Raw genomic sequence first — 12,824 nt, forward strand, 5'->3', positions numbered from 1 at the left:
TTACTTTCATATAAAAATGTCACAAGATAAACTAATCGCCCATGATCGTTTATTATATTTATATCTTATTCCCTTGTATAGGAAATCAACCACGAAATGAACTCGAAGAGAAGTCGAAGCTGCGTATACTATTGCAATTCTCATGACATAGACAAGGACTTGTATGCGCTAAAAGCTATCTCGAATCTAGAAGAAAATTGGCACTAAGTGTGGTTGTGTTCGTTTAGCTTTCTCGCTTTCATGTTGTTGGCCTAAAATGTTAAACACTGCGAGTACCTATTTGCCAAAGACTCATACGACTATACTTCCCGCCTTTCTGCATGATTTTTTTTATTGTATACGTATATCCCACCACCACTTCTACTAAGGCTTTCGCTAATTTTATACGATACGATTATTTATTGTAAATATGTAGCTTACAATATATATATTTTTTAATTAAAAAAAACTGTTTTATTTTCCATGAGTCACAAAATAAATATTATACAAAAACAATTTTCTGTGGTTTTTGTTGAAAATTTACGGAATAGAATCGGGATCCCAATCGTATTTTACCCGCTTCTTCAAATTACTTAAAATGTTAACGTCATCATCTGGCAGAGTGAAATCAAGCTGAAAATTCTCCTCCATGTGTTTTTTATTGGCTGCTTTTGGAATTACTGCCACGCCTTGTTGCAAAGACCACTTCAAAATTATCTAAAACTAGATGTTTAGCTTTATTGTTAATCAAAAACTCTATAATACCTGTGCATTCGTTTTATTTAGTCGCTCGGCTATGTTCTTCACTTGAGGGTCGCTGAGCAGGCTCTGACTGCCAGACCCTAAGGGCATATAAGCTTGAACTAAAATTCCATTTTCTTTGCAAAATTCCAGGACATCATATGGATGATAATAGAGGTGCCATTCAATCTATAAAACGCAAAATTATGGCAATCATTCTCAGTTTCTGCTGGTTTTTACTTGATTGATAGCAGGCAAAACTCCTTCAGAATTGTCAAACAGCTCTTTCAAGTGTCTGACATTGTAATTGCTCACTCCAATGTTGCGCACAAGACCTTCTTTCTGAGCTTTAACCATCTGTTTCCAACTTTCAGCCCTAAGTTTTGCTATTTTTGACGAGCCAGCTCCATAAGCACCAGGCCAATGAATTAAATATAAGTCTATGTATTCACAATTAAGTTTTTTCAGTGATTCTTTTATGGCATTATAGGCTTTCTCTCCATGATCACTTGGTACTAAACAAAATAGTAATGATAACCATATATATAATAATCTAAAATATTACAAGTGAACTTTTTACTCTTAAAAACACTTACACAATTTCGTTGTAATAAACACATCTTCCCTCTGCAAGTTATGTTGAGGTAAAAGCACCTTCAGTGCCCTTCCAATGTCAATTTCATTTTGATACATTTTAGCTGTGTCTAGAATACAGAACTGCAGATTGTTTTAAAGAGAATATAATATAAATTTTTACCAAATAACCTGTAACCAATTTTAAGAGCATGGTCCAGAACGTCTCGTGTTTGCTCATAGCCATCAATCATGTAAGTACCAACTAAATGAGATGTAGAAATTTGAATTATTACCGCAGATTTTATTTGAGGGAATTAATAAGTCGTTTAAAAGGATTATTTATTTAAAGGTGTACTCACATCCCAAAAGAGGGATAAGGTCTCCACTGTGCATCTTGAAGTTCATATTTATGCGTAATTAAAGGTGATTATTTCATTTTAGTTCTCAAGTATTGTAGTTAAACGTGAAGAATTTCATATAACACCCAAGTAATGAATTAATCAATTCGTTAATTATGATAAAGTAAAAAATGTGTGTTTATTATTATTATTATTATTGTTTTTATCAGCTGATTTGAGGGCTGCGTCACTTGTCAGAAAGTCAGCTGAGAGTTAAATAGGCGCTTTCTATAAAAGTCGAGATCCACTCAATCGATTCTAGAGGCTTTCTGATCAAATAAATGGTCATAACCAGTGGGGCAAAATTTCAAGTAACGATGTTAGGCTGTTCAAAGACAATCTGAATAAACTTACGCCTAAATAATTGTTTATGTGTTTGATGAGCCACTCAATATTTTTTTCAAGTGGAAAGCGAAAGAAAGCATTATTTCTGTGAATAATTGAATATCTATTGAAAATCCAATTTAATAATTGTCTTAAAGAATTTGTTCAGCCATTTCACTGTATGACCTTATCAAAAACTTTCGCATAGCATCCATGTCTAGTCGCCATCAGGGTGAAGGACAAATAATACATATCGGAGTAACTTTCAAAAACAATCCCCAAAAAAAACTATTAAGGAATTGATAAGAAATGCTTGAAACTTAAATTATAGCAATATATGAAGCCACGTGAAGATTTGCAATGTAAATTTTAAGTTATATTTCATTACATAGTTAATAAGATTAAATTATGTTCCAAATGTATGAATGCGTTCCCGCATATTTTATCTTCAATAGACCACCAGTGCTTTTTTTATTGTAGTTTTTTTAGTTAATTGGTGTTATATTAAAAAACGTTAAAATTGATCTTAATATTCGTTCTTTTTTCATCACATGTCCATTGCATAAATTATAGTAAAGACATATTAATTCATTCATATACAGGGTGTTTCTGAATTGGACAAGCATTGATCTCGATTGGTAACTGAGTACATAGAATTTTCAAACTTTATATTCGTATTAGGTAATCGGTGCTGCTTGATACGAGAGTAGATTGCCTCCAACTACTATGCAGGGTAGAGTATTTTTTTATGTGTTGGTCCATAAAAACCTTTAGAAACATTTAGTGCACTGATAAATTTCAATTTTTTTTCTTAAATTCTTCAATCTCCTGCCTAAATTTTATTTCTTTTCGCTTTTGGTCGAATTTCGATCAGTTTTATCATAAATTTATCAAAATACGGTCAAATCCAATATACGGCCCCTAAAGTGTTTCAGAATTGCATAGGACTCTTTGACATACATACAGTGCCACAGAAAAGTATGCGTACCCCCGTCGAAAACGGCTTTTTTTTATATAAGGAATTGGATAATAAAGAAAATCCTTTTGGAAAAATTATATATGTCTAAACATATAGTAAATTTGTTTTTAATTAAGCAACAAAAAAATCCCTAATTTAACAAAATTAAGAAAACTGATAATTGCAACTCAAAAAAGTATGCGTACGAGAGAACTCATCAACGAATAACAAATAAAAAACCATTCTTAATATTTTGTTGGTCCTCCTTTGGCCTCAATAACTGCCTTTAGCCTATTCTTCGTAGAAAAAACCAAATTTCTAGTAACCACTATTGAAATATCATTCCACTCTTGCGATAGAGAATCTCTTAAATCCTGTTTGTTGTGAATTCTCCTCTTTCTTATGCGTCGCTCCAGTTCACCCCATAAATGTTCGATGGGGTTCAAGTCCGGAGATTGGGGTGGTGAATGGAGTTGTTTTGGGATATTATAAATTAACCATCCTTTTACAATGGCAGATGTATGCATCGGATCGTTGTCCTGTTGGAAGCACCATCCGCTTGAAAGGCCCAGTTTTTCCACAGACTGTTTCAAATTGTTTTTGAGTACGTTCAAATAAACAAATCGATCCATTGTCGTATCTACAAACACCAAATTACCCACCCCACCAGCAGACATACACCCCCAAACCATCATAGACCCTCCTCCGTGTTTTACGATAGGAATAATATTTTTAGGATTTAGCTCTTCATTTACCTTTCTCCACTCTTTGTTTTCCATCACTACCAAATAAATTAAATTTGCTCTCACCACTAAATACGACAGAACTCCAAAAATCATTGGTTTTATCAATGTGTAGATGAGCAAAGTGAAGCCGCTTTTGTTTATTAGTATCTGTTATAAAGGGTTTCTTCATGGGAACTCTACTATGAAAACCTTGTTGCGAAGAACTGCCCTTACTGTTTCTGAATGAACATGTATTTTATGATCGTCTTCCAATGTATTTCGAATTTCCACTGCCGTTGTTCTGGGGTTTTTTTGGAACTAAACGGTCAATAGAGCGCTTAATGCGGGAAGTTATTTTTGGCGGATGGCCACTTCGAGGTCTACTATGAAGTGAATTGGTAGTTGAAAAATTTTCTAAAACTCTTTGAATACTAGATTTGGCCCGTCCAACAATTTTGGCAATACTGTTTAATGAATTTCCTTCATTCCTCAATCTAATAATTTGTTCACGCAATTCAATGCTAATCTCTTTACTTTTTGGCGCCATATCGATCAATTATTCTGTCTAACTAGTGAAAAACCTATGCACAAGCTGGTCAGATTACAACTATTGCAGAAACTAGACGTTAACTTGCAGCAACATGTCAGATCTTAGAGGAATATCGCAAAATCTATTGCCCGTACGCATACCTTTTTGTCCTGCAATTATGAGTTTTTTTAATTTTGTTAAAAGAAGATTTTTTTTAATGTTTTGTTAATAATAAAATTTAATTGAATTTTTGGGCATAAATAATTTTTCGAAAAGATGTTTTTCCTTCTCTGATCCGTTCTGTCCAAACAGCCATTTTTGATGGGGGTACGCATACTTTTCTGTAACACTGTACATATGTACTCTGCAATACAACATAAAGTAATAAGTTCATAAAATCATATTTATTAAATCAATTCATTATAATGACACTGGAACATACAGATATTTATTAAACGATACAACAAGTAGATAAATTGTTCAAAGTAGCCGCCCTTGTGGTAGATGCTACAAACAGCATGACGAATCCATTAGTTTTTGACATTTCGTACAGCATGAGGGTGACGTTAAATAGGTGCTGCAGCTGTCATCTTCCGATTTGTTAGCTACTTTCATGTTCTAACAGGTGAAGAGTAAATGGTAGACTTCATTTAGCTCCACACGAAATAGTCAAAAGTATTAAGTATGTGGTATACCTTGTTTAGGTCAAGGTTTGAAATCATTTACCTAATACCGGTACCAGTAAATGGTTCCCTTATAATAATGTCAACGGGTAGTTGTTTATAGGTATTTTTGTTGCTTAGATGGTTTTGTCAAAGGTTTAGTAAACCACCATTTATAATTATATTTTTAACGTTTTTTTGAATAGATAGTGTATGTCAAATTTAGATATATAAGTTTTAGTACAAAAAAAGAAACACCAGTTCTTTCAATAAAATCTTCTCATCATTAACATCTCGGTGTATTTTATCATTTGTGTTCGTACGTACTACAATTGGTGACCCCGACGTGATTACACCGACGTGAATTGTTATCAAGTGCATCAATTAATTCATCAGATCATTTTCCATTAATCAAACATGTCTCGTTCTGGCCGAAACGCAGATCGTACAGAAGCTAACGGTGAACCTGGTGAACCTCGTAATGAAATCAAAGACCGAATTTTTATGAGGACACCACCTTTCAGCCGAGCAGATCCCGAATTATGATTCGCTCAATTAGAATCCCAGTTCATCATCAACGGAGTGTTCTCAGATGAATTAAGATGTCATACTACAATCGGAGTGATGGATACAGAGAGTTTAGTTTGTGTTAAAGACTTAGTGATTAATCCACCAGCAACCAACAAATTTGAAACTCTTCGTCGAAGAATTTTGGACATTCTTTCGGAATCCCAAGAAATGAAATTCAAGAAACTCTTCTCACAACTTCGACTCGATGACAAAAAACCTTCAGTTTTCCTATCAGAAATGAAAATTTTAGGAGGTGCATCGTTACCCGAGGAGATCCTTAAATTCCTTTGGATACAGAGATTACCCCGTGAAATAAGTGGAAATTCAACAGAACTGTCAAATCGATCAAGAAATATGTGCTTGTAAATTAAAAGTTAATAATAATAGCACGAAAACATCTTCAGAAGACTACCAACACCTAATTAGACGTCTCGAAAATTTGGAAAGACGGAACAGATCACAGTCCCCTTTAAGAAAAGATAACTACCGACTCAATTCTCCAAAAACTAATATTCTTAAAGACTCTTTGTGCTGGTACCATCTAAATTTTCGTGACAAGGCTCGCAAATGTACGCCTCCATGCAGTTTCAAGTCGGAAAACGTAAGAACGAAAAAAGTAGAATCAAAGGATCGCCAAAGTAGTTTCAAAACAAATTTCAACAAGGTTAGACTAGAAAATAATGTTGTTAATAATCCTAGATTAGTTATTAGAGACACTCTAACTGGAATTCACTTCCTTATAGATACTGGTTCCGATGTTTCGTTATTACCCAAATCGTTTCAAATTCAACAAAATCCATTGCAGTACACTTTATTTGCAGCCAATAACACACGTATTCCTACTTTCGGTACCCGATCTCTTACAGTTAGTACATCTAATCCGATCTCTTACAAGTACGTACGTCAAATAGTGTCGTGCAATTGCGAAATACCCTGTATACTTGTACAGCAGGCGCTTGATGACGTAAGTTGCGATAATGAAAATATTGTGTTAAGGTGAACACAAAATTCGCACTAAGTGGACGCGCTATAATGTTAACAATGTGTACGCTTACTGATGTAAACAGTTCTTGGCGATCTCGAAAATGGTACAAATTTTAAGGCTACTAGGAGGTATACCTTTTTTAACCACAATATTAAACAGTATAATATTTTTTATTAAGAGGGCTACTGTAACCGCATAGAAAAAATTTAGAACCCTTTTAATTAGCCAAGGCGGTTACAAGTGGCGCCACCTATTAGCTACAATAAAATCCCCGTTTGCTAAATTTCAGCATCATAACTCTAAAAACTATGAAGATATGAAATTAAATCAAAAATAAAATTTATGCTTTACCACTCTGTATCTTTATTAGTATTAACTTTCGGAATTTAACAATTACGCTGGATCTTAATATTTTAATGGCAGGAATATGCCGTTGCTGTTACATACATTATACAGGCGATACCCTGTATAATGTATACGCAACAGATATACGATGGAAACAATATATTTAGAATCAAGAAGTAAAATACCGACTTAATCGGTATTGAAACCTTTTAGATATAATTGTAAAGCCGACTCGTCATGAGTTCCTTCCTCTTAAACTAGTGACTAATAAAATTCCGCAAACGAGACACAATAAGATTCCCCCTGTCCACAGCGGTTCCGCATTACCTATACCTACCTTATTAACTCGTATGAAACTCATTAGATTGCATTCAAATTCTATACCATTTAGCGTCGCGGCATGAGTACTCAATAAGTACCACTAACATCTAAATGCACATTTATTTAACGTAGAATTTGCGCGGCACCGCAAATTGATGTGCCGGTATGAAAAACATTCATCCTCCGCCTTTATCTTAAGGTTTAATCGCACGATAAATAAAACTGTTATCATTTATACCTAGTGATTATAGTGAAGTGATACGGTTTCTATTATTGGAGTTAACACGCAATTAACAGGTGGTGAGAAGATGGCACAACTAATTGGGGTGGTTTTGAGTGTGGTTTGTGCAGTTTTGATGGTGAGGGGGGAAGGCAAGTATTCAGAGGCTGTGATCTAAACGAAAATAGAAATTTGGGGATTAAAAGAAGGGTGAAAATTATGATTTAGTTGATATGTACGTAAATTGGTGTAGGAGTGCAATTTAAGGGCAGCCGTGATTAAATACAAGGTTAACGTGAATAGCAAATTACAAAATTCCATATGTACTGATAACAGATAATTATAGCCGCGTGCTAGAAGGCACTACTAATTAATTTAAGGACACTTTCCATTGTTTGTGGGTATAATGCAAATATAATAAAAAATCAAAAAGTTTAAGAAAAATTTAAAAAATAAAGAAAATAATGTCAAAAGAAAATCAACGCAAACAGGGCTTTAAATTGAAACTTCGGCGCATTATTAATTTTCTTTATTTCATAATAAATTTCACCGTAATACCTTGCAATATCTAGTTTATATCACTGGTTGGCATTCCTATACAGCTTGACCTAGGCGATGATGGTTCATCTCGCGTTTAAACGGTTTAATTATTTTATACTAAATTTTAAAATTTGAAGGTCGTCAGGGACTAACACCACATTAAAAATTTATTTAATTTGCTGTTTTGTAAAAATACCAAATGGTTCTTTTATACATAATAGCTGTAACCTTGTTTCAATCGCACTCGTGAATTTCGTAAGGCGTAAATGGATTTTAAGACGCTTTCTAGCCTATTGATACACGCGAACGTTGCGTGCATATATCGAAAGTGGCGACGGATTTTATGCTTTTATGTTAAGGGAGATTATATGGAATTTTACACGAAGATAATGCCGAAACACTTTCGATTTTATGAGTTGAAAACCCCTTGGGAAAACACAATATTTAAAAAAAAAATTAGATATCAAAATATTTCGTGTAGTCATGACGACCCATGATTCAGAATAAATGGATGTAGCATCGTGTTTTATAGTTCTTATTACCCTTTTTGGCAAATTAGATACCAACACATGGTGGCCTAATCGTAGAAAATCGCCACCGAAAGTATCTAAGGGTATAAAAGTACTAATACATAGCAGTTTTTTCTTTAAAAAGCAGCATAAATTGTATCGAAATGACGACAAATATTTGTCACATCTAGTGCTTTTAAATAGTTGATCGGCTGTTTGAAGAAATTACGTCACCACGTATCTGTGGTGTCATAAAGGCACTCATGCAAGGCGGCTCTCTCTCCAAAAAGTAACAAAAATTTTACTTCAGTAACGGCGATTGTTTGCTACAGCCAGCGGTCCTAAATTCTTATAGCAATTTCATCTGAAGGTGCCACGTCACTATGTCTTCTCTACTGAGATTCCCCAAACTTAAAGAAATATCTCGGAAGAGAATTGCTAGAAACGCATATCATTTCAGAAGGCCACCACATTGATCAGCGAATTCTAAAAGATCAATTGGTAATTGGCATTGACCAAAACTCATCCGTACCAGAAGGGCAGGCTTCTTTAGCAGAAATGAGTTCTTCGGAACATTCTTTCAACCCTGTTCTAACTACTCCGGTTAACATTACTGCCCTACTGCGGAGCGATAAAGCATCTAGAGTAATAGGTGATGGTAACTTCCCAAAAACCTTAGGAAACAGAACTTCCTAACTCCTTTATGCTTCCAGCAGAGAATGATCCAATTAATGTAAATTACCAACAAGACACAAAAAATAACACGGACACGGAAATTGAAGATTTGCTGCACAGAAATGACGTCAATGACGAAGGTAGTACCGAATCGAGGTATTAGAAACACCTTTAAAAAAAACTAAAATTTCAGAAAAATACATCCAAAACTACCAACATCCATTCGAACCGGAGATTCCCATTAATTATCCGGATAAAATCGACAAAGAGGCGGAGCGAATTGAGGATAGTGAGAAGACTGAAGATGAGCTAAGGCGCCATAAAGATGGCAAGTTCAAATTTAAGTTTCATCTTTTTTTTGCGAATATTGTGAAAATTAATTTCAGAAAATATCAGCGATGGGCCTCATGGTCCTCTGGCGGCAGTCCTCATATCAATGTTGGTAGCTGTTGCAGCCTTATGCTATGCCGCTCTATTAATATGGAGAAGATATCTTGAGTAAACAATTATCAGACAAATGCTTTTTATATTGCTAAAAAGTATTTTCGCAGGAATAAATATGGAAGCCGTACTTTGTTGGTCGAGGATGAAGAGTTAGCAGATCCGAACGATATGAAACATTTCTCTGTAAGTTTTCACGTCAAACAGTTTAGGGCAGTAGCACCACAATACTCTTTTTTTCAGATCTAGGGATAAACTTTTTCTTAGATAAAATGTACTTAAAGTGAAGTTCCTTTCTGCAAACCAACGATTTGTTCACCTCATTAAGACCATAGTGCGTCGATCGTTTACACCATTTTTTTACAACTCATGTTGACATTTTGCTATTTTAAGCATGTAAATAAAACAAAAGGGACGGCGGTTATTTCTATGAGAAATTAGTTAAGATTTACATAGGAAACTTAACTAGTAATAATCGAGTAAAAATCTGTGATACTTGGAAAATAAACTATTTACGCAAGGGTGTATGAATCGTGTTTTATTAGAAATCTACTAAGAGTTATGGAAATATAATATACACTAGATAACTATAAAACATCACAGTTGCTTAGAAAATATTGCAATAGCGTTAAGTGTCCTGCTTAATAGCTCGGTTAGAAATTCAGTGACTAGAAAATAATCTTTAAGCTCATTTTTTATTTCAGCATAGAGCTACACTATAAAAAGATTAAATCACCATTTAGAGGCACATAGGCATACAGACAGTAATACTAATTAGGAAGATTTCCTGGTCGATTATTTGCGCAAATCTAATACGTCTAAAGGTGTGTTCTCGATGCTCACATGACTTGCGTTCTGGAAAGAAAATTAACCTTTAAGTCAGCGAAAAGTTGAAAGAAGTTGAAGCCACGAATGAAATTTCAACAGAAGCATTTGTATTGGAAATTTTGTCTGAATCTACAAAACTGATCAACATTCTGAGTTTATTTTAACGTTTCTATAGATATTATCCTCCTTGTTAAGCTACCAGAACCTTGATCTATTATCCATAAAATGCTGCACCCTTAAAACCACAGTTCTAGTTATTTTCATTGCGGTCCAACAAGCAAAATCACCACATAAATTTTGCCCAATTATGTTGTGGTGTTTTTTCTCTGGTACTGCTACGAAGTTGTCAGTACGATTTTATAGAAGATTCGCGACGGTTCTCACAGTATTAATTTTGCTCCATTCAAATAACAGAAATAAAATTAGGCAGTAAAACAAAAATTCGTTCATTAGGCAATCAAACATACACAATCAATACCGCGTTTCTTCCTACAATTATTAAAAAATATATCTGCAGATGGCGCACTTCTCCCAAAGCTTATAAATACCAATAACTTATAAATGATTCAATACTATCACTTACCTTGAACAAGGGAGGATCCGTGGTATGGGGATGAAATCCACTCTCGCGACAATTGGCGATATATTGAAGACCATAGTTTGGAGTCAGATTAAAAAATCCTGTACTGAAAATTCATATTTGACATTAAAGTTTTTTTTAAACAAATAATGTTAATCTTACTTATTAAATTTGGGGGAACACACTATGGCGATAGCCTCAGGCATCAGTAGCTGATAAGGACAGTGTGTGTGCAAGTCTACACTTGACAGAAATGCGGTCTGAGTAGGATGGGTCTGTAAATGCATTGAATACTCTTTGATTTTATGTTTCATATAATACTGAGCCCCCATATTTTCGTTAATTTAAAGCCTTAGCTAAAGAAATTCGACTTTGACTTATAGAGGATATGGGAGGAAGGGCTTACATGAATCCAGCCAATAGTAATTAAATTATACTGGTCTTGGAAATCAAAAATTTCCTCTTCATTTGTAGTTGTACAGGAGTTTGAAGTACCAGTTTGTTTCGGCACAATCATATGAGTTATTATTAACTGATTTTTCTCCTATAAACACCATTATACAAAAACATAAATTTTTTTTTTTTCACAAAAACTTACTAGCTTTCCTGCCAATATTCCACAAGTTTCGATGTTTTTATTTGTGTTTTCCTGGGCCAAACTTTCAAAAAGACTCATTATTTTTGAAGGAACTATCACTTTCTTCAAATCCTCATTATTATAACCAAAAGTCCCTAAAGGCTTTTTGGTCCGGTCAAATGAGGGCAGAATTGGATATGCACTAGAATCGGTACTGTTTTAAATACGGATAAATCTGATAAAAATTAGATACCTTTCAATTGCTGGTGCTGAAGGGGTAGGGGTGACTAAAGCTACAGTTAGATTGGCATCGGGATAATTAACATTATCTATTGAACTTGGAATTTTGGCTGTAACAAATTCAGGTGATGGACCCCTAGGTTTAACACTAGAGTCTTCTTTTTTCTTCAACTCTGCCTTTTTCCTTCTTTCTTCTGCTTCATTTTCACACAATTTCTGTATTTAATTTGTGGTGTATTAGTAATAAAAACTGTTATCATGACTCACCAAACTAGCACTATAACTGTCATATTCTTTCCGATAGATTTCTAATAACTTCTCCTTTATTTTTTCAGCTTTAGGAAGCACATCTTTTACCACATCGTGAATGGATGATTTCTGGGGTAGAGGTACTGTATTAAACTCTGGATGTTTCCTTATTTTTTCCAAAAAGAGAGTCATGAATTTTAAATACAGATAGTAAGCATTCTCTAAGTTTCCTTCTTTATAATACACATTGGCCATTCGGACCATTTCCAAACCTGATCGGTAATATCTATAACAAATAACTGTACTAGAGAATGAATGGTAACAACTTTCTTCACTATCTTTACCTTTTTGGCGGCACATTGAAGTCGACTTCAACTAAATTGCTATGATCAATTATCTGTTTTAACCGTTTGTTGGGTTGATAGTTATCTAATATATCAGACATGTTTTTGGCCATTTTCTTTTATGCGTTGTTGCACTTCAATGACTTCAAGCGGGTTTGCTATGTATACTGTGAAAACACAATTACCGGATTATTGTTCTTTTATACGCTCGGTGAGTCACTATCATTAGGAAAATTTTATTAGCAGGGTAAAAGTTAAATTGATCCAATTGAGTTTGTTTGTTTACAATTTTGTTTTATAATGTCAATAATGACATATGTCAAAAGTAATCAGCTGATGAATTATTCAGCATATCTTAAAGAAAGTCATGAGGGTAAAATTGGCAACATGGTATGATAATACTAATATTGTCTTCGAATGATATTACTGCAATTTACATGAATTTGATTTAAATTGAAATTTATCCAAGTAACTACCAACTAGTAAGGTATAGTATAGATATTCTATA

The 12,824-nt window shown here is 34.1% G+C and overlaps 3 protein-coding genes across 8 annotated transcripts; 1 reads left to right on the top strand and 2 right to left on the bottom strand.

The window, feature by feature from the left end:
• Positions 1-379: 379 nt before the first annotated feature.
• LOC136349197 (2,5-diketo-D-gluconic acid reductase A-like) lies at positions 380-1,859 on the bottom strand. The gene is made up of 6 exons (XM_066300590.1): positions 1,656-1,859; positions 1,478-1,558; positions 1,317-1,424; positions 961-1,235; positions 745-909; positions 380-696 (listed from the first exon to the last, which is right to left on the bottom strand). Exons 1-6 carry the CDS (start codon positions 1,699-1,701, stop codon positions 520-522), a joined length of 852 nt encoding a protein of 283 aa, XP_066156687.1. The 5' UTR covers positions 1,702-1,859; the 3' UTR covers positions 380-519.
• Positions 1,860-6,532: 4,673 nt separating this feature from the next.
• Positions 6,533-10,025, top strand: LOC136349029 (uncharacterized). Of its 6 annotated transcripts, none has more exons than XM_066300298.1 (7): positions 6,533-6,575; positions 8,843-9,040; positions 9,096-9,197; positions 9,251-9,385; positions 9,444-9,555; positions 9,609-9,684; positions 9,742-10,025. In XM_066300298.1, exons 1-7 carry the CDS (start codon positions 6,548-6,550, stop codon positions 9,745-9,747), a joined length of 657 nt encoding a protein of 218 aa, XP_066156395.1. In that variant the 5' UTR covers positions 6,533-6,547; the 3' UTR covers positions 9,748-10,025. The 6 variants fall into 6 exon arrangements, with proteins under 6 accessions (XP_066156395.1, XP_066156390.1, XP_066156391.1 ...); XM_066300293.1 differs by lacking the exon at positions 6,533-6,575 and adding an exon at positions 7,272-7,485; XM_066300294.1 differs by lacking the exon at positions 6,533-6,575 and adding an exon at positions 7,272-7,485 and having other exon boundaries at positions 9,099-9,197.
• On the bottom strand, positions 10,016-12,613 carry LOC136349028 (STAM-binding protein-like). The gene is made up of 8 exons (XM_066300292.1): positions 12,317-12,613; positions 11,991-12,258; positions 11,737-11,939; positions 11,505-11,685; positions 11,313-11,450; positions 11,069-11,181; positions 10,910-11,012; positions 10,016-10,353 (listed from the first exon to the last, which is right to left on the bottom strand). Exons 1-8 carry the CDS (start codon positions 12,427-12,429, stop codon positions 10,294-10,296), a joined length of 1,179 nt encoding a protein of 392 aa, XP_066156389.1. The 5' UTR covers positions 12,430-12,613; the 3' UTR covers positions 10,016-10,293.
• Positions 12,614-12,824: the final 211 nt, after the last annotated feature.

This window comes from Euwallacea fornicatus, chromosome 36, assembly GCF_040115645.1.
Source record: "Euwallacea fornicatus isolate EFF26 chromosome 36, ASM4011564v1, whole genome shotgun sequence".
Classification (NCBI taxonomy): domain Eukaryota; kingdom Metazoa; phylum Arthropoda; class Insecta; order Coleoptera; family Curculionidae; genus Euwallacea; species Euwallacea fornicatus.

What these genes read in the sequence shown, in the direction of transcription:
- LOC136349197 (XM_066300590.1), bottom strand. Translation starts at nt 1,701, where the DNA reads ATGAACTTCAAGATGCACAGTGGAGACCTTATCCCTCTTTTGGGAT. An exon ending in CCTTATCCCTCTTTTGGGAT is followed by an intron (nt 1,559 to 1,655) that starts GTGAGTACACCT and finishes CATCTCATTTAG; the next exon opens with TTGGTACTTACATGATTGAT. An exon ending in AATTGGTTACAGGTTATTTG is followed by an intron (nt 1,425 to 1,477) that starts GTAAAAATTTAT and finishes TCTGTATTCTAG; the next exon opens with ACACAGCTAAAATGTATCAA.
- LOC136349029 (XM_066300293.1), top strand. Translation starts at nt 7,422, where the DNA reads ATGGCACAACTAATTGGGGTGGTTTTGAGTGTGGTTTGTGCAGTTTTG. An exon ending in ATCTAGAGTAATAGGTGATG is followed by an intron (nt 9,041 to 9,095) that starts GTAACTTCCCAA and finishes TTATGCTTCCAG; the next exon opens with CAGAGAATGATCCAATTAAT. An exon ending in AAATGACGTCAATGACGAAG is followed by an intron (nt 9,198 to 9,250) that starts GTAGTACCGAAT and finishes CTAAAATTTCAG; the next exon opens with AAAAATACATCCAAAACTAC.
- LOC136349028 (XM_066300292.1), bottom strand. Translation starts at nt 12,429, where the DNA reads ATGGCCAAAAACATGTCTGATATATTAGATAACTATCAACCCAACAAA. An exon ending in TTACTATTGGCTGGATTCAT is followed by an intron (nt 11,182 to 11,312) that starts GTAAGCCCTTCC and finishes ATGCATTTACAG; the next exon opens with ACCCATCCTACTCAGACCGC. An exon ending in TGTTCCCCCAAATTTAATAA is followed by an intron (nt 11,013 to 11,068) that starts GTAAGATTAACA and finishes ATGAATTTTCAG; the next exon opens with TACAGGATTTTTTAATCTGA.